General features: G+C 48.2%; 1 protein-coding gene across 12 annotated transcripts in view; it reads right to left on the minus strand.

Annotated features, from left to right (window-relative positions):
• FOXP1 (forkhead box P1) overlaps positions 1–22,993 on the minus strand; it is a 517,497-nt gene that overhangs the window by 66,521 nt on the left and 427,983 nt on the right. For 7 of the 12 annotated variants that reach the window (XM_081276304.1, XM_081276308.1, XM_081276305.1 and 4 more), the window contains 3 exons: positions 10,169–10,306; positions 9,143–9,232; positions 3,979–4,132 (listed from right to left, as the gene is read on the minus strand). In XM_081276304.1, coding sequence (XP_081132430.1) covers positions 3,979–4,132; positions 9,143–9,232; positions 10,169–10,306 — 382 coding nt within the window. Of the gene's footprint in view, positions 1–3,978; positions 4,133–9,142; positions 9,233–10,168; positions 10,307–21,510; positions 21,759–21,848; positions 22,044–22,993 lie in introns of those variants that run through there. The other 5 variants (XM_081276309.1, XM_081276307.1, XM_081276302.1 and 2 more) reach the window with 4 other exon arrangements.

Genomic DNA, 22,993 nt, shown 5'->3' on the forward strand with positions numbered 1-22,993 from the left:
TTTAATTATGCCAGCATTGGAGAGCGCTGGTCTAATGAGGCGATGGACTCCAGAGAATCCGAGTGGTTAAGAACTGTGAAATGAGTCTGATAGGATTTTTTTATATTCACCGTGGATCGTTTGCATATCAAAGAGGAGTAAATTATTGCACAGCAGACCAATAACCTTCCCCGCCTTTCCGCCAGGAACGTTAACAAAAACAGTTGGTCTCTCCTATCGGTTCTTCGAGAAAATGTTCAAATGCCCAAGTATTTGCAATTAATATATATCATAAAGGCGGCTTCGAAGGATACATGAAGTGGTCAGATGTTCCTAGAGCGCATCCTCCACAGCCGAATCCGTTTCTTTCCCCCTCCATAAAAATCAAATGCCAATTATATTTTGATGGATTTTGTCCCAAATGAGCATTTAGTTATTAGGCATATTCAATTATTACTTGTCCCCTGAAAATTAAACCTCAGAGGCAAATTAAACAAAGGGAAAGGCCACTATACCATCCCTCGTCCGGTTTTGCTGCATCTGGGCTATTATTTCCAAACACTTTCCCAAGTGACAGGTGGGACGTGCCAGTACCTGGCAAGTCCGCCTCTGCAGTCTGCACATCAACAATTACCTGCAAACACGGCTGACCCTCAGACCCACGTTCGCTCAACTGAACCAGCAGCCCGCGGGCTCGTGTGTGCTGACAGTGTGCTCACCAGAACCACATGAATCCATGCCTGTTTCTATTCTCTTTTGCAAACACAGGAAAAGCACCAACCGCCTGTTTCTCCACTCAAGCGAGTGCTGCACGGGAAGGACACTGGTCTAAGGGCTGCGTGGACACTTCCCTCTGAGAACAGCACAATCCCAAAGCAGTCTGCAAAGTGGGCAAAGGCACTGGGACGAGGGCTCCCCACTTGTTACATCTGCAGGAGCCAGGGGACGCAGCTTCCTCCTCGGGGGAGAAGGGTAAACACTAATGGGCTGTGTGACCACAGAGCTGTTTCTGGGTCAAATCTCGATGTGATAATTACATTTCAGAACCTTCTCATCAGAGCCGGCGAGAGGCAGGCAGCCCGATCCTCCAGCAGTGCTGCTTCCGCCAGCGACGGTCAACGGCTTGCTCAGCAGACTCCGGACACCCTCTACCAAGGGTGCTGGCCTTCCACAGCCCAGATCTCAAGAAAGAATTAAGACAAGAAGGCAGGCGAGGAGTCACTCGTCGGACTAGGTGGATATCCAACTTCTAGAGAGCCCCCATTTCTTCCAAATGATGGATTCATAGGACCAAGAGCAAACCCATTAAGAGGTACGTAACCAGCCCGCGGCTTCCCCTATACCTGGAGAGTAGGTTTTAAAAATTAAACGGTCAGAAAGCCAGTGGAAGAGTCTTTGTATGTGAAACCGCAGGTGCTCGGGAGGAGCAGAGCATGAGAGAACAGGTGAGACCAGGTGGGCGGACCCTGCCCACGGAGCAAAGGCCCCACCACAACCTGAAGGACAGCACAACCCCCTCCAGAGGGAAAAATAGGGCCTTCAGAACGTGGCTCTCCATCCTCGTCCTCTCACACGTGGCCACCCTCAGCAGGCCCTCGGTCAGCCGTGTGGAAGTGCGCACGCAGGCTTCTCCATCAGTGGACATCCCGGCATCTTCGCCACCTAACTCCTGTGCCCTGGCTACATTTCCTTCCTTCCTTCCTTTTCTCTTCCCCAGGACATCCAGTCCCTTCATTATAAAAGAAAATGCAGGCGCGGGTTTAAAAAATGTATGTTGTGGGGACAGTTGACAGATTACTGCTCATGGAACTCAATTTTACCACCCCAGGTATCACTGGCTCAAAGACAAACAGAGTTGATCAACCTTTTTTGTCCTTGTACATCCATACCCAGGTGACCATGTTCAAGCAAGCAGAAAGTTGATTTAAACCTCATAATGACATCAGTTTTAAGCCATCATCTCTCTGATAAAAAGGAATTGTCTTGTAGTCCACACGACTGAATTCTCAGGCCTCCGTGGCTGAGGGGCAGGGGAGACAAGCCCGGCTCCTGATCCACAGGAGATGGCAAGAGTGTGGCTCTCCTTCCTGCAAGAACTCGACTCCAGAAATATCTGCCCGTACAGCTGTGCCATCGTGGCGCACACAGGCACCCTCCAATGCCAAGCGAGCGCCCTCCTAATGTTGCAGGGGCTTATAGTTACAGCAGACTGCTGAGCAGATCCATCAATGCCACCCCAGTGAATTACCTGCCGGTGTCTGATGTGATACTGCAGAGATTACACTCCATGCACCACCACATTCATTTCTTGCACATTATGTATGAGCTTGTCTTGTCCCTGCCCAATTGCCCTCTCTGGACAGCTTAACTGATACACTATAACAATGAACCTCGGAGAGCAGACTTCACAGCCTAGGAGCAGAGGGAAAGGGAGACAGGGTGAAGCCCGAGGCCAGGAGGTGTGTCCAGCTATGACCCAGGAGGTGTGAAGGAAGCCCAACTGACACTGGGCAAAAGCTCACAATGCGCTAGCCCCATGGCCTTCCTTTCCCCTCCTATGGCGCAGTCACCAAACCTGCCCCTCTGAGGGCATCCAGGGAAGCGCTGATGATGAGGCACCAAGGTGAACAGTGGGGCGCACAGGTGTGGAGGGCGAGAGAGAGAGAGGCCGCAGTCCACCTTCAGAACAAGGAGAACCCTCGGGGACAGAAGCTGGGCGTGGCCGACTCCACAGGAAGCTTCAGATGCAGCCCCGCTTCAGCTTCACTGGCTCCACTCGCCAGCCACGGTCACCAGCCAACAGCCCCGCCTAAGAGGACACGAGGAAGACCCCACACTTCCAGCCTTCTTCAGATGACAACTGAGCCTGAGACACCCAAAGCTGTGGCCTGCTGCCTTGGAGACACACATCAAATCTGCTGAGGCTCAGAGGACCCAGGGCTGAGGAAGCCACTGAGGTCTGTGGAGCCAGGAACCACCCCCCTCCATGTCCACGGGGCCACCTCTGGATGCCGAGACCCAAGGATGCCAAAGTCCCTTATCTAAATGGTGTTCAGCTTGCAGGCAACCTAGGCATTGTACTCATGCTTGGAAGTACCTCCAGGTCACTGACACCTACTGCAGCGTAACATGATATAAACACTTGTTCTACTATATCGTGAGAATAAGGAAGATCCTGCACATGCTCAGCAGAGATGCTCTTTTTTTTTTTTTAACTGAATATTTTCAATCCATGGTTGAATCTGCAGATGTGGGACTTACTAATGTGGCCAGCCAAGGACATGGGCACAGGTACATCACCTCCTCTCTCCTCCCCTGAATAACCACTTGCCTTCACACATATGTAAAAGCCAGAGCAGCTTAAGCCAACACCCTGAGTTTCCCTCTTCTTGTCCAATACCCTCGGGATGAAATGTCAGCGGCTTTGCGGAAGGAACTCATGAAACCTAGGAAACCTTTTCATTTTCAAGGAACCCACGTCTGAGGAAGAGCTGGCAACAGAAAGGGCACCTGCTCTGAAGAGGGCGAGAACCTGCTCCACACCACAGGCCAATGAAAAGGGAGAGAGGGAGAGATAACATGACCTTGAACAAGACCGAGCTGAGTGATCTACAGGGGAACAAACACAAATTCATGCCCAGATATTTAAGAAATGGCATGTGTGTGAAGCACTGCTGGGTCTGAAATACGAGTTACATGACATAAAATGTGTGTTAACATGACTAACAGCAGCCTCTGAGAGGAGACTTCCTGGTTCCAAACAGAAATGTCCCCAGAGTTGCTGCAATGCTCCCCGAGGGACCAATACGCGCGGTGCTCCCCCAAGTGCTCCTCTGGCCTCAGGGACCAGGCCCCCAGGACCTCCTGCAGCTTTGCTTTCAGTCTGCACACGCATGTCTCAGAGGGCCATCGCCCCCTCGAGGACATGGAGCAGCCCCAGACACCTGGCCCCTCCGCCCCGAAGCCTGCGCAGGGCCGCCATAGAGACAGGGCCCATACCTTGAGCGAGAGGCTGGAGGGGAAGGGCGGGCTGCCCGGGCTGGATGGTTAGGAGGCCTTGGCGCTGCAGAGACAGGAGGTGCTGCTGCTGGAGCTGCTGCATCTGTAGGAGCTGCTGCTGGAAGGCCAACTGCTGGGTGGCCACCTGCTGCTGCTACAAGAGAAGAGGAGAGACGTGAGAGGCCATTCCCAGGCAAGGCCAAGAGGGCAGCACCCCAAACTCACCGCCATCCCCGAAACCCAGGGTGGCTTGGGCCCAGGGTGGGCTCCACGTCAGCCACCTCTCAAGAGGAGCTGCCTCATGGGAGGGCACTCCCTCTGATGGCTGTGCCTGCAGGGACCAAGCCCTCCACAGTGGCTCCCCCTGCAGCCCACCTCGGGCAGTGGGGAGCCAACCTCTGACCTGAGACCTGCAGTCACCCACCCCAGCCTGGGGGGCCTTGAACCCTGAGCCCTGGGGGTGCAGAGGAGCAAGGTGAGGCCCTCTCCGCCTGCAAGGGCAGGAGCCTGTAACTACTCTGTTTATCACTCCTGACATAAATAAATGAGAAGAAATCAGACCTTTGAAGAAGAAAAACTTCATCTAATATTGTTAATTAGCCATGACAAACGATGAAATAACATTGTAAATCTTTCATAGAAACAGCCGCTAGATTTTAATTACACACATTCATAATTTACCAAACAACACCAAGGCACTTGACTGCGAGTGCCGGATAGTAGCTGCTCGAAGCTCAGGCGCCTCAACTTGACTGTGGCCTTGGAGGGCCGGGGCCTGCTCGCTGGGCCCGCTTGGCGGGCGCCTGCTTTGTTCTCAAAAAGAAGGGGCTTTAGGACACGGGCGAATCTTCTTGTTGATGGGTCGTGATAGGAGGAAAACTTCTGTTGTGTAAAACATCAATACAGCATTCCTGTGTTTAGCAGGCCTTGCTCCAGCCAAAAAATTAATGTAGATTTCCTCAGTAATTATCTCAGTGATAGAAAGATAATACAGTGCGGTAGTATAATAAATAGAAGGAAATTATCTAATATCCTTAATCTGCGAGGAATCATTTCGAGGTGGAGGGCCCGGCCACACCAGGGCTAACCGTCAGAAAGGGAAATTAACCCTTCCCAAACCGGGGCCAAAAAGAAGGAAAAAGAATTCCTCAAGAAAAAAAAATCAGACCTTTTCCTGATTCTGACTCACATTCAAGAGATCAGGGAGGTCAGGAACCGGGTGGGCTGCCCACGCTCGCAGAACCTTCGTGTTCCCGTCAGCAACAGGACCCCCAACACAGGGCACTCACTGCCTGGATCCGGGCCCCCACCAAACAGCGTGCGCACCAAGACCTTCCAAGGCCAAGTCCAAAGAAGGAGAAAAATGGTGGCTTCCTTCCGGGCTCCACGTAGATTCTTCCACAGTAAAAACCCTCATTCTCCTATTAGCAACCAATTTCAGACTTACTACCATGCCACTGAGAAAGTTAATTGAGTTTCACTCCAAAAAACAAATTCTATACCACTAACAACAAAAATTTAAATAAATTTAAATGAAAAGCCCGTGTTTTCATTTTAAGAACAGCATGCATAAAATGATCCAATTGTCTTCACCCTTCCCAAGTTATCACATTAATGTAAAACCCAATGATAGTTATATTCATGTCAAAATGATTTTTTTCACTTCTTCAACAGATATTAACTCATGAAATTATAAGGAAAAAAGGGGGGGGGCAGGGAGGGAGAGAAGGACAACGTGGACACTACAGGATCGAGGACTGAGCCCTTCTTGAGGCAGAGTGTGCTGGGGGCCGGAGGCTGGGACGGGCCTTTCCTGTCTTACTGTAAATGCAATGTTTAAAACATCGTGTATTTATACAAAGTGACTGATGCCTCCTCTGTTGTCTCTGGCCGTCCCTAGGAAAACCTCACGAAAGCTGTGCACGTTTGAAAAGCCAGGATATAAAAGTATACAAGGCCCATTGTCCAAAGAAAGAATTTAAAAGCAACACTGGTTGCCAGACTTTGCTCCCCACCCAGTTACCAAACACAGGATACGAGTTCGTTTGTTTACTTCTCACAATTGAATGCGCACAAAAAAGGTCTCCGCGCAGTCCCCCGGCAGGTCAGTGGGCAGTGTTAAAACGCAGAAGGGCCTGATAAACCCTGCCTTTCGGATCCCCTCCCTGCGCGCCAGTCAAAGGTCTGGTTTCCCTTTTTCGGCTACTCCCTAGGCCTAACATAAACCGTCATAAATGCCTGGGACAAACCGGCCTTTGAAAACAATCAGCCGGGCCTACCTCACCAGCACTGCACGCCATCTTTCTCTGTAGCTTGATTTCATATTAACTGGGCCCTCCATTTTCCACACCAGTCCCTTCCACGGCTATGCAGGGCTGCCTCTGCCTCCTCCCACCATGAGCATCTATCTCCTGAGCAGGGACCTGGGTCTAACCCAGCGTGCAGCAAGGCTGCCCAGGGAGACATCTCCAGACCACCTGAGGCAACACGAGGGCTTGCTGCAGGTCATCAACAGGGGGACGTAAAACTCACGGCACCAAATTACGTGCCACTAATGAGTGGCTTGTGATGTGCTTGCTCTACCTGTCAACCTCTAAGTTCAAACCCTCCAAAAGCAGGACCAGCATCATAAAATTGCTACCATGTAGCTGCATTTCGTTCACCACCCAGGGACCACCACCTGCAGGATGAACTTCAGGAGACCAGCCCCGACACCCCAGAGAAGGAGGGACCTACTGACCAAGTCCCACAGCACCAAGAACCGGGTCAGCACCGAGCCAGGAGACCCATCCACTCCACCGGCCTCCGTCCCGCACGGGAGACTCTAGGCCACAACTCTCCTGGGTCACCTCTGCCTGGGAAGGGACCACAGCAGACCTGGCGCTGTGGACAAGGGACAATGCCGTCACGGTGCATCTCCTCGGTGGACACGGAGTATCTTCTCCCCGCCTCCCTCCGTCCCTGACTCAGCCATCACCCCCCTCTCTCTGCTCCCCTTCCTGACAGGAACAATTTTGGAGAGTGAACTTTTATCCTCCTTCCTGCCCCGTAACTTTCCCTTTCTCGTTTCTTCGGAGGCCCTCGGAGCTCATCTGAACTTTCATGTTCTCCCAGCATGAGGACGAGGATTCCAAACTCTGTCTAACAGACCAAATAAGAGGTTAACAAGAAGTGGCAACAGAAAGGGGGAACACAGTCCCCGGTAACTGATAAGAATGACAGTGGCAGCCCTTTATTGTTTGTCTTCAAATATAGAGTTAAAGATCTTTAAAAAACTAAATTTTGATGCCTTTGAAAAGAAAGAAGCACAAAATAACAACAGGGGGTTATTGCCTGTGAGCCACAGGGGAGAGTCTCCATAATTCTTATTCTCCCTTTTGAAGGCTGTTAGAAATCTGATTCAAAAAAGCAACAGCAGAAGGGAACCCTCTCGAGGCTGTAACCATTTCCTGTGATCATGCATAATGTGCTTCAAAAGTGGGTTTTTACCAATTCTGTTGATCAATTGCCCCCCTTCACACCCCTTCTTTTTTCTGCTGTGTTTACATCTGATGTGACTCAATGACAAGCACTGTCTGAGACTGTGAAACAGGGCTGTCATGTTGATTTATGGGCGCATCAAACCACAACTTGTCCAAACTGAAGCTCGCAGTTCATTAATTAGAGAGTTGTGACTTTGAAGTCAGCTTTCAGACTGTGGTTTTTAACATTTGGCTTAATTTATATGCTCTTGAATGTGGATCTCTAAGGAAAAAACTGAAATTCCCTTCTTGTCTTTGAACTTCTTTTGACCGCACAATAATCATTTCTTTGTCCAGAGTGATGCCTGCAATCCCAGAGTCATTAACGCGCATTGAACTGCCACTGATGAGTAAGCCCTGCTGAATTAGAAAAACAGCCAGCAAAACAAAGCTGAGAGCCTTGTGCAGTGATATCTCACAATTACATGCCTTCCCTCCCTGCGCCATTTCCATTTTAATTACTGTTAGTCCTTTAGATTTACATTTTAGACACTTTTTAATCTGTTCCCTATTTTATTACAGCAGCACCCGGTAGCGCCACTGTACTGAGGGTTGTGTCAGCAATTTCATTTCAACCCCACCTCCCCTTCACCCCAAAACTGCCCCTGCTCCGCGGGGGGTACAGGAGGCTGCTGAGCAGGGCTTGGGCGAGAAGCTGGCAGGGCGCAGAAAGCAGACCCAGCCCGCGAGAGGGAGTGGCTGGCGCATGGGGAGTAGGTGACTCCTGGGTGCGGAAGGAGTGCCACCGCATCTGTGCTCATGGGAGGGACGGGGACGTGGGCAGTCACCTGGTAAGGCCTTCTGCAAGAATGGGAGTGGCCAGCCGCTGAGAGCAGCAGCAGGGAGGCGAGAGGAGGAGGTGGGGCTGCCTATGGAACCACAAGGAGGTGACCCAGGAGGTGACCAGCCACATGTGGGAGGAGGAGGGTGTGGGAGGAGGTGGGCTGGGTGGGCAACTCTGAAATGGGTCCCGGGTGTCCTCACCAAGTAGTCCTCCAGGGGGCGATGCGGAGCCCCAGGAGGGCCACACCAGGCCTACTGGCACCCACTGGGGTGGCGGGCCTCATGCAGACACCTGTGACCCCACAAAGCACAGTACAGAGAAGCTACTGTACCACGAAAACCCTCAGCCAGGATCTCGAGACGCCCGACTTCCCTGGGCCTCGGCCACTACAAGGCGGAGAACTGTGGGGAGAAGCTCAAAGAAGATGGGGACATTGAGTTTTCTTCCAACTCTTATTGGTCTGTCCAGCCTCACAAAAGCTGACTCTTGTGACAGAAGAGGCCATCGCTGTAAGGCCAGAGCCTCTGGAGCTGGAAAAAGAAAAATCAAGTGTCCCAGAAAAATGCCACAGACAGCACTTCACCCCCAGCTCCAGCCTGAGCCCAGGGTGCTCGGCCCAAGACCCCTGTCCCGGTCCCCACACAGGTAGGCTCTGGAGCAGCACTGGGAAGATAAGTGGCAGGAAGCAAATGGAACCCAGGAACCTCAGACAACAGGACAATAACTCTGGGTCTGAAAGCCGAGAACCGATAGAGTCAGCTCAGTTGCGAAATCACTTAAAAGATGAATGACAGTTTAACAGCCACTAGAGAGTCCTCGGGGAGCTGCGGTTTGAAAGTAAAATATGTATTGTCGGTACCTCTTTAGGCTGCTTTCCAGCATGCTGTTGTTGTAAAAGTTGAAGCTGCAACTGTTCCTGTTGTTTTTTATAAAACTCTTGAAGCTGCTGCTACAAAGGAAAGAGAGGACGGTAAGTGACAGAGGGCAGTGCCGGTCCACTGTCCCTTTCGGTGCCGTATACAAACTGTGATTTGAAAAAGAGCATTCTTCTATCTGTAATGGGCTGACCTTTAGTTTGAAAGTCGACAATAAATTCCGCACACGCTGACTATTCTTGGCATTATTGTTTGAGAAGTAATCTCAAAAATGGACTGATGAAAAACATACCATTTTCTACACAAACTAATTAAAATAAGGCAAGGGATGACCTTTGAGAGTACAACAAAGCCAAGATGCCCTTGCTGAGAGAGTCTGGTGAGTCTCCAGCGCATCCAGACAGTGGGGGTGGGCAGCGCGGAGCACCGGCCAGCACGGGAGCTTCCTGTCTGGGGTCCCTGCCACCCCTCGCCCGCTGCAGTACTCAGTCTCATCCCTTCGGCTCAAGTGTCCACGAGGTCTGAGCATCAGGTCCCCATGGCAGAATGACAGCCAGAGGCTCATCTCAACATGAGCGCAGACGGAAGAAGATGAAAAGTGCACCTTGAAATCAACCAACTCCAAAACGCTTCTTTGTATTACAGGGGAAATTCCGTCAGGGTCTGAGTTGAAATGGGGACTTCAAGAGCTGTCATAGTTAAGCCTGCTCCCGCCGTGCCCCTCGCTCTGCTTTGATTCTCGCCATCCAGAAGCCTCTGGGCTTAGCAAATAAAAGAGTGGTAAGCCACTAAGCCCCGAGACCTTTCTCCACCAAGTCCAGTGACAGCCCTGAGCTTGGTCCCAAAGCCTGGCCACTGTGGCCGGGCTGTCTCTCGGGGACGCAGATGCAACCCACCCCTCGGAGGCTGGTCTGCAGACTGCTACAGCCACCTGCCCTCTCCAACTGGAATGGCGGCCACTCCGCCAAGGGGCCATTCTGAGCGGGCGTGGTGGGGGTGGGGATGGTTACCTGCTGAAGCATGAGGGCCTGCTGCTGCTGGAGGAGGACCTGGAGCTGCTGAGGGCTCAGCACCTGCTGCTGGAGGATCTGCTGCATCTGCTGCGGAGTGATAACCTGAGGTGTCATCATAGCCACCGACACGGGGACCTGGAACGTAACCGAGCGTGAATAGAGGCCAGGAAACCCTAGCACGCTGCGCCCCAGGCCAGCGGCCGGCTGCCCCCAGCCTGCCCAGAGAGCTGACCCACCTTCCCAGGCAACTCGGACTTCGGCAGAGGGACGCAGCACCGACCGCTGTGCCATCTCCCGTGGAGTCTGTAGAGGGTGGTTTTTGTGGCACTAGGGATAGAACCCAAGGCCTCAGACACACTAGGCCAGCACTCGACCACTGAGCAACACCCCCAGCCCTGGAGTTTATTTTAAATACAGAAAAATGAGACCTTTCAGCCCTGATGGGGGTTCCAGAAAGTCTTAGAGACAGACAAGGATGAGAAACTTAACAAATGCTATCCGGATCTGGGATAGAAAGAGCTCAGCTTCTAGTTAAGAACGAGTCTTCAATCAAAACGAGCTGGAGGAAGTTAACCCAAACTTGAATTTTGTATTAAGGGAGAAGGGACATAGGACCCCATAGCTTTGCAGCTGGAGTTATGGGACGCACTTCCTTTGTGCATAGCAATTTTCAGGACAATCAAAAATTGCCAAGTCCCATTGATAAGGGAACCTCAGAGGCGCCCTCTGAACCTGGGCACAGACCCTTTCCGTGACGCCTTCACCCTTCCTGATCACCCAGCACACAGATGTCTCAATTCCTTCATATTATGTGCGAGACCATTAAAAGCCGCTTTCCATGACATTTCAGTGACAAACAGCCACAGTGATGAACTTGATAGCATTTCATATTTGCAACTGTTAACACGTTTCTGCACGGGCATCTTTGCAAGGAACCTGTACACTGGATCTGAAAGGATGATGTCTTGTTCAGATAAAACACTGACATTAAAATGACAGCCTGTCTTGGCCAAGGTTACACAAATTGTATTCAAGCGGATACCTAATGACAATGCTATGAATTCCGCGAGCTTTCTAGAATGTAATTTAGCTATTCAAAATAATCACTGCACTTGTGTTTAATTTGCAGACTACATGAGAACCATTTTGTCAGTCCCCGTAATGCAAGACTATTTCATGAAGAATCACCCCCCCACACACACACCCCAATGAAAAGATAAGAAAAGAAAACAACGAAGGAGAAGACAAAACCCGTATGTCTTGGAAGAGTAATATTTAAGCATCTTACTTCTCTTTGGTTTCTAATCAAACATGTGACAGCAAGAAGCAAGAGGCAGTAAAGGATATACTTTGTTAAAAAGGATCTGCTGTCATCTCATGTATTACAATAAAAGGTAATAACATGTTTTGCACTTTGCCTGTGTGCCACTTGAAAAAAATTCAGCAGACAATAGCTGATCAGAAGATAAAAGAATTAAAAAATCTTTCAGGGGAACAGTAAGCAAAAGGGAGAAATGCAGTATTAATTTTATGTAACATAATGTCTTAATGTGCAGTTTATCTTGACTCTCTCACATGATCTGTCCTGTCATTTGCATAGCGAGCTCTCATTCCTAATTTCACAGTCATTATGCTCTGATGTCCCGATTTCTCAGCATCACTAATTTTGATGAACTAAAAATGGTTCCTGAAGGTCAGATTCATGTACAATGAATGCTCTGCACTGTTGCTGTGGGCATGTTGTGTGTGGGGATGTTGACGTGCAAGTTCTGCATGTTTAGAAAACACTAGCTTGAATCCTGGGAAAATTTCATTAACCCAGCTCTGGAAGGTCATCCATGAATTCTTCCTATTGCAGTGGCCTTTTAAGTGTAGATGTAGATACACTGTAATTTAAAACAGATGGGCATGTCTGAATATTTTTATATGCAAAAAGGGACAGATGTATATGAATGGATAAATTATCCTTTTAAAAAGATAATTCGCAGCATGAAATACCACCAATGATCGGAACGGCGAACTTGCATTCAGTCTAGGGCAAACATCAAGATGACATTACCCAAACATCCAACCACCTACAAATTATTTCCAATTAGTTCACTTTGCCTTTGCCCAGAAGAAACTTTCTGGATTCTCAAATGTGCACGGGGTGCCAGTCATTGTCTGGGGCTGCTGAGGCCACACGTCACCTCACGGGGTTGACTTTTCCTTGGGAGTTGCATCACGGACCCAGCCAGGAGGTTCAATTAAGCAAACAAAAGAGCCATGTTTAAGGTTTCTTTTTTCCTCTGCGTTTCTTGGATGATGTACAATATAAATATTCTTGAGCCAAATTTCTAATGGTGATGAACAGGAAAACGCACAGGAATGGGTGGTGTAAGGTCTGAACCGACGGCGAACATGAACTTCACAGAGTTGTAACACAAGTCAGCACAGAAACAATCCCCTGGCTGTGAATACTCAAGAGATCTATGGACATCCTGTTAGCAAGGGACCAGGGGACTTCCGGGGGCACTCCGACCAGGGTGGTGGTCACACAGACGCATGGAACTGACAGAAGAAGTCTTCTGCCTGTACCCTTAGTAGGAGTGCTGTGGGCAAAGGACACCTCAGTGAATCAGTTTTTTTAGAAGTTTTCCATATGCACATACATACGTGTAGACACACATGCTTGTGCATGATTGTGTGTGTGTGCATGTGTGTGTACGTATTCTGGAAGTTTTATTTTCTTTCTAACTCTGGTAAAATTGCGTGCATCTTCTTGAATGAGGAATACCACTGTCTCTTGACTGTCAATAAAAGGGGAGGGGTGATGAGGGACAGAACCCACACAGAGCATTTTCCAACCTCACAGACAGCCCGCAGTTTAAGGCCCCATTCCCACAGTTATCTATTAATCTTCTGCAGTTATGCTGCAGAGCAGTGGATTGACCCTCCCTTGCTTTCTTCCTCTGGACACTTTGATGGAGAAGCTGATGAGCAGCAAAACGCTTGGAGCAGCAGCCCAGCCCGGCCCATGGAGGGACCGCAGCAAGAAGTTGGAGTGATCCTCCACCCCAGCTGATGGGTCCCTGAGTGACCAGAAGTGGCCATTGTGTCCCAATGGCTTGAACTTGGCTTTTACTGTCCGAAACCACATTTTCTCACCAGTTAGCACCAAACCTCTAAAGGGAGGCTCAAGATTAATTTATAAATGCAATAAAACTGAGATTTCCTCAAAGTTTCTGCTCCAACAGATCAGGAAAGGAGGTTATAGGAAGCTTTAGCAAACATATTCAAATGGATCAGAAACCATGATGGGGTAGGGGGAAAAAATCAGAGCACAGTTTAAGGCTTTAACTAGTTAAGAATTACAGCCATGTATCCACTGCCCGAATTCCCAGCGTCCAACTTTCTCATGCGCCAGTCCCCACTAATACTAGGAATCAAAGGGCACGCAGGACCAGTGACGGGCTATTACAGCCCACACTTTATTGCCCATTACTACTGAGGTCATTAGCGGCAAGAGTGATCGCAACAGTCTTAACCTATTGATCACTGTAACTGCTATCATTTAATCCTGGGTTGAATGTGTGGAAAGCAGCTAAAGGCACACAGGAGAGCGAGCCTCGCACTGAGAAATATGGCCAGAGCTCAGAAATTACACTCTGATTCATAAAATCTAGCCAGTGGTTTAAATCAATAGTATTTAAAACAGTCATGTGAGTTTTTAACTACAGCGGTCTCATATTTACGGGCCCCTCTTTGAGAGTATTCAGTGAAAACGAAGCTTTCCTCTTTTCCAATCCCACGCTGGCCACCTTGCTCTCCCGGAGATAAACACGTGCGTTTTTGATGTTCTCGCAGCCACAGGGCCTGGTGCCTATCTGGCAGTTTAAGCTAATTTTTTTTCTTTCTCATAAGACAATTTAAATATAAGACAAAAAAAATATATATATCCCTGATACTGTAACTACCTCAGCTGTTTGAGTATATAGAAATGAGTGTTTTATGAGTTAACAATGAATCATAGAAGGCAATTTATGAAGAACTAGAATGATTCTGTCTAGCTGCCTTCAGGGATCAGAAATTCAAATTAAACTCCTGGCAGACATTTAAAGAATGCTAGCATACAAAACTGAATTTAAACACATACACACACACACACACACACACACACACACACACACACGAGTTAACACTATTTAGTTGAGTTTCAAGAGGAAATCATGAATTGAAAAAACACACGGCATGATCCACTGTTGACTGATACCAGCTGGGTGTGGCGGATCCCAGGTGCACTGGGACCTGCGGGAATGGCAGGAACACCACTGTGCCCGGGCCACAGACCTCTGCTAGTGTGGGCCTGCTGCTCTAGCTCCAGAGCAGCCACGGGAGACTGTCCTCAGCTACCAACTGCTGTCCCAAGCCCCTGCACTGCCCAGCAAGTTCTGCCTCTGCACGTCTGAAGGCCTGAGGACTAGTCACATAATGGGCCTTATTGTTGTCTTTTATCTCAGGGAGAGGCAGGTGATGGGAGGGGAAAATCTGAAAAGCAAACAAACAAACAAAAACATTGGAGAAACAATGCTTCTTTCTAATCTAGGAGACAATTGAAGGAATTGGGTGGGAGGCAGAGGACACAATATCAATACTGAAAATAACATGTTATCATGTTTTTCCCTCCCTGTAGCTTAGGCTCCAGCTAAGGACCACAGGGAGGGAGGGGGAGAGGGAGAGCAGACAGACACACACTCTGCCCATCAGCATCTCCTCCTACCACTGTGGACAAACTATAAAACCAGGAAGAACAAAAATTTATGCGAGCTGCTTTATTTCCACAAACCTTTCTTTAAATTTATTTTCATTAAATAACCACCCCCCCAAAAAAAAAAATTAGGAACGGGTGTTAATCTTTGCTCATTCACCTCTGTGTGTCCCAGGAACTAACTTCCCCCCAGACACCAGGCTGTTTGGTGATGAAGTGATCTGGTTAGGCAGTGTTACCTAGTTAATCACATAAGAAGAGCAAAACAAATTAAATCAGAAGGCTCCAGCATGTCAAAACAAAAGCAAACAAAGAAAATGGCTCTATAAAAAAAAAAAAAAAAGAACGAACGAACGAACAAACTATGCCAAATTTTATATGAGCATATAGCAGCTGGCCTGTGCAGGAGGAAACCAACATCATAACCTCTGCCCTCCTGAGAAACTCGAGTGTTCAGAATTAACCAGCCAGTGACACAACAGACGAACCGCCGACAAAGTTAGAAAGTTCCACCTAGTTTCCACGGTATTACAAATATATATATTAAAAAAATCAGAAAAAATTCTAACCAGGGAACATGGAAGGCAGCTGGATCATAAAGAAAAGAAAATACATTTCTGACATAATATTTCAGTTAAAAAAAAAACAGAAAAAAGAAAAAGCATGCTATTCATGTGGAAAGTATAATTCTGCTTCATTATGGAATTCTGCTTTTTGTATAACTCTTTTAGACTTAGCTATTTTGCCACAATACTGTACAAAGCATTAAGGCAAGTAATGGTTATTATATTAATGCAAAATCATCTAAGTAGTCAGTCATTAGCATAACTGTTCTCTCAGTAACAATGCAACCACCTATTAAAATTTTAGAAAAAAAAGACCTCTTTAAAATGCAATTAGCATTTCATTTTTTATCATTTTGTTTATTACATTCTATCAAGAAAGGCTATCTTTCTTCAGGAAGAACTGGAAGGCCAAGACTTGCCTGCCAATCAGGAGTTATTCCAGGTTATCCACCCTAATGGGCAATCTCTACCAAAGCTCTCCAAGTTCTTTTTCTTTTGTCTTTAAATTTAAAAAAGTGGCCTGAATTTCTATTTGTTTACAGCAGAGGTAAGGCCTCCTCGCTACAGTGTAGCATTTCCCAGGCAGAAGAGGGGACTCTAGAGCAGGCAGAATTGTTTTAGCCCTAATAAATATCAGCCTCATTTGCATAAAAATGTAAATTTTACATAAATTAAATAGCTTTTCCCTTTAATAACTGTTAAATGCAGGAAACAGTGGAAGCTGCACAGGGAAATCATCACCCAAGAAGCACTGATCTCTTCAACCCAGCCGTTGTTGTTATTATTATTATTATTATTATTACTATTACTACTACTACTACTACTACTATCACTTAAATCAAGAAAATTGCCTCCTCTCCCTTCCTCAACCTCTCTCCCCCATAGGTAGGAGGGACAACAAGTGAATCCAACACACCATGATGTTTTGTAACAAAATCAAAGATCGTTTTTAAGTACTGCCAAGGGAACTACTCCAAGAAGGGACATCAGAAGAGACTCTCTCCACAGTCCTTAGCTCTGGGAGGGAAGGACTGGGGTGTTCGTTACCTCCTCTTGAATTCAAGTACTATTCAAAAATAATGGAAAAGCAACTGTATCCATCCTGATGGAGACGCAGGCACAGCTAAAATAAGTGGAGATAACTTGCAGATAGGGTTTTAGGTCAACTGTTAGTGTTACACGGAGAAAAACAAAATGTTGATCTTTCCTCAAAAAAAAAAGAAAGAAAGAAAAAGAAAAAAAGATTTTTCTAAGACTAACAGTAAAATTTAGCTCTGTTTTCTTCAAAGCTTCAACCAGCACAGGAAATAACACAGGGAGCTCAAGTGCAAATAAGGCCCCCTGTATTTTGAGAGGGTGTGTGGGGGGGGAAATAACTGAATTTTAACAGACAGGTAGGCCCAAAGTGGATCATTCCAAAGTTTTCTGAGGCCCCACTTGGGTTACGACGACTTAACAACGTTGTTTTTTGTTTTTTTGGTTTTTTTTTTGTTTTTAAACCACTGAAGCTTCTCCTGCCTGGCCTTCCCCAGCTTCTCCACCTTGTCATCACAGTTAGGCTACGGGTGCAAAGGACAGTCTGATGACTCTCATGAGAAGACATCAGTTTCTAGTTTGACAATTCCACCACTCACTGATTTACTTCTAATGAAGAGAGAGCCCTGTCAAAACTGCCTGCATGGGAAAAGTCCAAATATGTTAAAAAAAAAAAAAAAAAAAAAAAGGCCAGGGGAGAGACCCAGGAAGACCCACCTTCCCAAGTTCTGGGACAATTAGCGGAACCCAACAAGACAGCCATCTTCAGGAAAAAAAGTGGAAGAAATTAAGCTGCCACAACAGTAACAGGTTAGATGAAAAAAATCAAAATTTAATGTATTCTCCTCTGTGTCATCTTGTTTTGTCAAGACATCAAATAGAATCGGGAACTACAAAATAACAAGCCCTTGAGAAATCACAGAAGCCCACCTTTTGATGTTGTTGATTTACCTTGTTCTCAGTTATTTGAACAATGATGTTTCAGATTTAAGGGCAAGATAAAGCTTAAAAATTAAAACGTGGTACCAAGGTATTCTAAAAAGCTCAACCTAACATTTAGCCTGCCTCCTGATTCATTAGTAGCTTTTAACCAGATTTGAAAACGAGGCATAATGCATGCGTTCAGAATTCATTTTTTCTCATTCTAGATTTATTTCTCTTCAAACAACTGCCAGGCAGGCTAGAAGAGGGACCCAGAGAAGGTTATTCCCATCATCTGAAGGGAGAGGCCCAGTTTAGCTCTTGCCAGATAATTCGACTCCCTTCAGTCTGCAGAAAGTGTTTTAAGCAAAGCAGTACCAGAATTTTCGATGATTTTTAAAATATTATTATTTTGTATGAAAGGAAAAAAAAAAGGTGAAGAGCAGAAGGACATTCATGAGGCAGGGAAAGGGTGGTGCACTCTGAGAAGACTGAACCAGGTACCCAGCAATACCATGTTGCTTCCAAGAAAATGCAGCTTTCATCATACAATAAATTTAGCTTTGGGGAGTTCAGGATACCCCACATCTCATCATGCAGGGCTGAACTCCTCTGCCTAAGAAGATGGACAGGTGAACAGCAACATAACTACCAGCCTTCTATCAAACCATCACCTACGAAACACATGCCACTAGGCTGTCACACACAGCCTGCTCAATTTTTCTATGTAGATAGCGTCTACTAAGGCATATAGAGGAGCTCCAAAAGGCAGCAGTTAAAAACATCTGTGTAAAGGCAGTAAAATTAAACAACACTGTACTTTCGAGCACTACAATTTATAAAAACTAGACAGCTAATAATTGCAACTCCTTGGCATCAAAATGCCTGTTTCTGACATGCAACATACCGGAGAGACAACAGGCATCCATTTGTTGACGCACCTTCTCTGGTCAACTGTTGCCGGGGAGTTAGCCCCTGATTAGGAATCACAGTCAACTATCTGCATCCGACTGAAGCTGGTCCCGATTTGGCTCAGCTACTGAGAGCATGGTTTTCAGGTTCTCTTAAGTGAAATGCTCATTCACAGATAAACCACATAATAAAATCAATTTCTTCAACCCTTTTTAAATTTTTTTTTTTCTGGCCAACTCAAATTTTAATCACATCCTAGGGCCGAGAAAATGGTCACAACATTCTCCTCTGATTATCTGAGAAACACTGTGATTCAAACACTTCTGCACATAATGCTTGACGAATCTGGAATTTCATTGCTTTCATGAATCTAGATTTTAATTTCACTGCATCTTGCAATTGGAAGAAGGCTAAGCTAAAAAAGTTGCACGACTGGCCAGTGTCAACAGGGAGTTTATCTTTGCAGTGCCAGCCCCTGATGTGCTCAGACACAGGGCAGCAAGGATGAGGGTTTTGTTTCTTAAGGTGCATTTAACAGGAAAAAAAAAAAAATTTCAAACCAACCATTCCTATCAAGCTTCCTGATGATTTATGGTTTATCAACAGAGCGAGGTTACGCAACACCGCGTGCCTTTAGATGCGTTATTTCAGCTAGTTGAGATTTAATTAAGATCACAGCCTCTAAAATCCCTGTCAAATGAAAACTCAGAGAAGACAAAACACCACATATCCCCATACAGAATGTTTCCATTCCATCCCTGGAAAAATATGAGTTAATCCGTGTCTGAAGGGCTGTAGACAAAAGTTCCCTGATTTTGTTTTCTTTTGACACTTAGGTTGTTTTCTGTCATACATCATGAGACGATATCCCCCTTCAAGGAGGGAAGGAAAAATCCCGAGAGAAAGGAGCTGCAGAAAAGGCACTTGGAATTATGACCCGCGTCACTGGGCTTGGTGTCATGTCATGGCACTTGCCCATGATCACGCTTAAAAGTTTCATTTAATGAAATGTGCGTATTTTTTTAAACACACACACACACACAAACGGGATGCCCACCTTTCAATTACTTGGATTAAACAGCTGACATGTTATGTTTCTTATTTCCTTCATTAACCAACTTTCTGTCAGGCAAGCTGTACATCTGAGCAGGAAAGAAAGTTCTTAAGGCACAGAGGTGAACACAAAGCCCAGAACTCTCATTCCACGAGTAGGTCTTAGGGTTAAAAAAAGAAAAAAAGAAAAAGTCTTTAGCAGTCTGGTATTGACTCCTGCTATTTTGTTTTGAAGGGGGGAAAAAAAATCAGGGCACTATGATCTTTCACCTCGGGAGATGTGTTTTTATTTGCATCATTTTCATATTTGTTGCTTATCTTCTGCCTTGGAAATGACAGGTGCTTGCAGTCTTGCTCCCGACAGGGCCACTACACAAATAACTGTCTTGCCTGAGAGGCTAAGGTAGTACTAATGAACAATAAATCAACTTTGATTATCAAGTGTCAGCCCAATCCGCTCAAGGTTCAGCTACATCACACTCCAGAGTTAGCCAGCCAGTGTCTCTGGGTAGACAGTCTGTATTTTGGTTTCATTTTTACATACTTTTCACTGAAATGTGTCAGGCAGCACAAAGCAGCACATAAAGTAGGTAGAGACCTTTTTTCGATTATGCAAAGGGTATCAATTAGGAGAGGCTTCTGTCTGCCTTGGTCTGCTTAGTGATGAGCCTGAACACGGAGCAGAGCATGGTATTCTTCTGCTCAACAAAAACAGCCCCGCAGAAACCCTAAACTGGAATCTGAGCCCGATCACGCTGGAGGTCTCCTTGACACTGACAGGCCAGCCTGAATGCCTCACCGCCACACAAGCCACCTCCTCCGCGTGCACACACACCAGCTCCTGAACACCTATTACACAACACACACAGGGCACAACAGGGCCAATTCCCAAATAAAGACGTCACTTGCTTTAACTTGGGAAAAAAATGGCTTCTTTAGCACTTCCTAATGATAAAGTACACGTTACGTTTTTTCCCTAAGCAGATTAGTCATTGATAGTATGATTCATATTTCCTGTTATCAGGCTTAATTTTTCCTCCAAATGTGTCACTTTCAGAATGTTGGAATCTATGGAAATTAGGTGATTTGCATTTTTAAATTGGCTTGATCAGAACATTTGGTCTGTTTGGACAAGAATATAAAAGTATTAGCTATTTCAGTTTTAACTGGATGGCCCTGAAGGAGTTAATCCCAAAGAGGAAGAGTGTCCATGTACTTTGCCCCCCACTTTCCAGAGGTCTGCTCCTTCCCATCACCACACTTGGGAAGGAGGGGGCAAGTCCCCTCCCCACTGACGTCTTCCTCCTCCTCCTGGCAGTCCTGATACTTAGCTACATTCCCAGCCGGCTCAGCTGGGCGCACCGTGGCCCTGGCTCTCCCTAACCGCGCTCCCTACTTAATTAAAGTAACAGCAGAGACTGAGGACCCCCAACCAGTTGGACCACTTGCCTGCCGGCCTGCGTCCATGGGGGGGCTCCTCCTCCCCTCCCCTGCGCTGTGTGTGAACTCCTTGAATTTGAACAGCCACTCTCAAAATAGCCCAGACAGATATAGAAACAAACTATCAGAAGCAAAGAAACATCCACACGGGTTCCACTCAGACTGAAGGCTCCTCGTCTATTTCACACGCTCTCGAGGTGACATAAATCACACCCCGGATATGTCCCCCAAATGCAGGGATGGTGAGGGCTTCACCCAAGTGGCTGCCTGAAGGCCAGACCGGCAGAAAACGAACTGCAGAGGGAGGAGAGGGGAAAAAGGCACCGAAAGAGAAGCACACAGGCAGGACTTCCTCCAACTCTCAACTACACCCCACCCATGAACATTAAAAAAAATACATCAAGGCGAGCGAGCGCGCGAGCAGGGCAAATCTCCCCCCAGGACCGCAGGCCTCCGCCGCTGCCTCCCACCCTCCGCGGCCGCGGCCTCCACTTGGCAGCGCGCAACTCCGGTCCAAGTTGGGAAAGCGCGAGGAGGAGGAGGAGGAGGAGGCTGGGAGACTCAACTTGGGCGCCCTGGGCGCTCCAGCCTCCGCGGCGAGGCCCGGGAAGCCCGCGGCGCGGCCGGGAAGGGGCGGCGCGGCGAGGACGCGGCGCGGGACCCACCTGACACTCTCCATGTAGCCGCCAGGCGGGAGCCGGCTCGGGGCGCCCGCGGCCGGGCTGGGCGCGGGGCTCGGTGCGGTGTCTGCACGCGCGGGGCGCGGGCTCGCCCGGGCTGACAGCGCCGCGCCCCCCGCCCCGCCCGCTCCGCCAATCACAGCCGCCGCCCGCCGCCCGCGCCGCGCCCCACACAATGGGCTCCGGCCGGCCCCGGCCCCCTCCGCGGCAGGTGAAATCTCGGCCCGCGCTTTTGTCTCCGCAACTCCGCGCGGCGCGCTCCCCGCGCCCCGCCGCCCGCCCCGTGCGCCCCCGCGGGCCCGCGCCCGCCGCCCGACACTGACCCGCAGCGGCCCGGCCTCGCCGGCGGGGACACCGGGCGCTGGCGGAGGGCGGCGAGGGCGAGCGGCGCTTTCCTAGAAAACGGCCGCCGCCGCACAACTTTCGCTTCACGTGGACGGGCCGCCGGCCCCGGCCTCCGCCGCCTCGCAGGGCCCGGCCCGCGGACCCGGCGCCACTTCCCCTCGGAGCGGCCGCGGCCAGGCCGGGCCCCGCTGCCCCCAGAGATGACCCGGCTGTCCCGTCCCCTCCCCAGCTGCCCGGCTCCGGGCGCACGTCAAGAGGACAGTCGCCACCGGACAGGGTGGCTCTCCAGTGCCATCAGCAGCCCAGGGTGGTGGGTTTGTTTTTTCTTTTTCTTTTTAAAAAGGCACCGGTGAGCCGGTTTGGGGCTCCAGGATGGGAGAAGGGTGCTGGGTTGGTGCAGCCAACAGCAGCTCCACTAACCAGCGTCAGACTAGAAACTTTCAGGCCTGTATCAAGACACGTGTGTCTGCAGTTCGCGCACTCACTCACCCATATTTATAGATACCCAAACAGTACTTATATACACTCCAACTTACAGAAGAATGTTTGTATTTTTGTTATTTTTCTCAAGATGTTCAAGGAAGAGGAACAGTGATAAATGATTACCTATTTTCCCTCAATTAAAAAAAAAAAAGGTTTAAAAAGGACAGCAGAGCCTAACCCAGTGACTGCAAGAGCTGAGTGTGTCTGGATTGGAGCTCTAGCAGTGTGCATGCGGGTTGCTACAAGCCAGAGAGCATGCTGATGGTAATGCCGATCCAGCAAATGCCTCAGCCTCCACAGGGTAAGTGCATTAATCTGGATGCAACGGAGACAAAGTGGAGCAACTGGCCCTCCGAGCGTGATCACATGTCATATGGGTACATGCAGTTTGCTCCCCACCTTTGAGTGTTTTTCCTGTCACCTAACAAATTTATTAGTGGCATCTTTTCAGGTTATAAAAATGTGACCCCACCCTACCATGAATATTCAATACAGAACCAAATCCACTCTTTTGGGGGTGGGGGGACCTTAAATCTGCCAGAACATCCTGTCCCCTCCATCAAGAGTTCTCTTAAAGAGACAAAGTACTGCTGGGGTGGGGTGGGGGTGCAGAACCCAAAGGAGGAAATAAAAATATACG

The sequence above is a fragment of the Spermophilus citellus genome (genome assembly GCF_964194105.1).
Source record: "Spermophilus citellus genome assembly, chromosome: 19".
Lineage (NCBI taxonomy): Eukaryota > Metazoa > Chordata > Mammalia > Rodentia > Sciuridae > Spermophilus > Spermophilus citellus.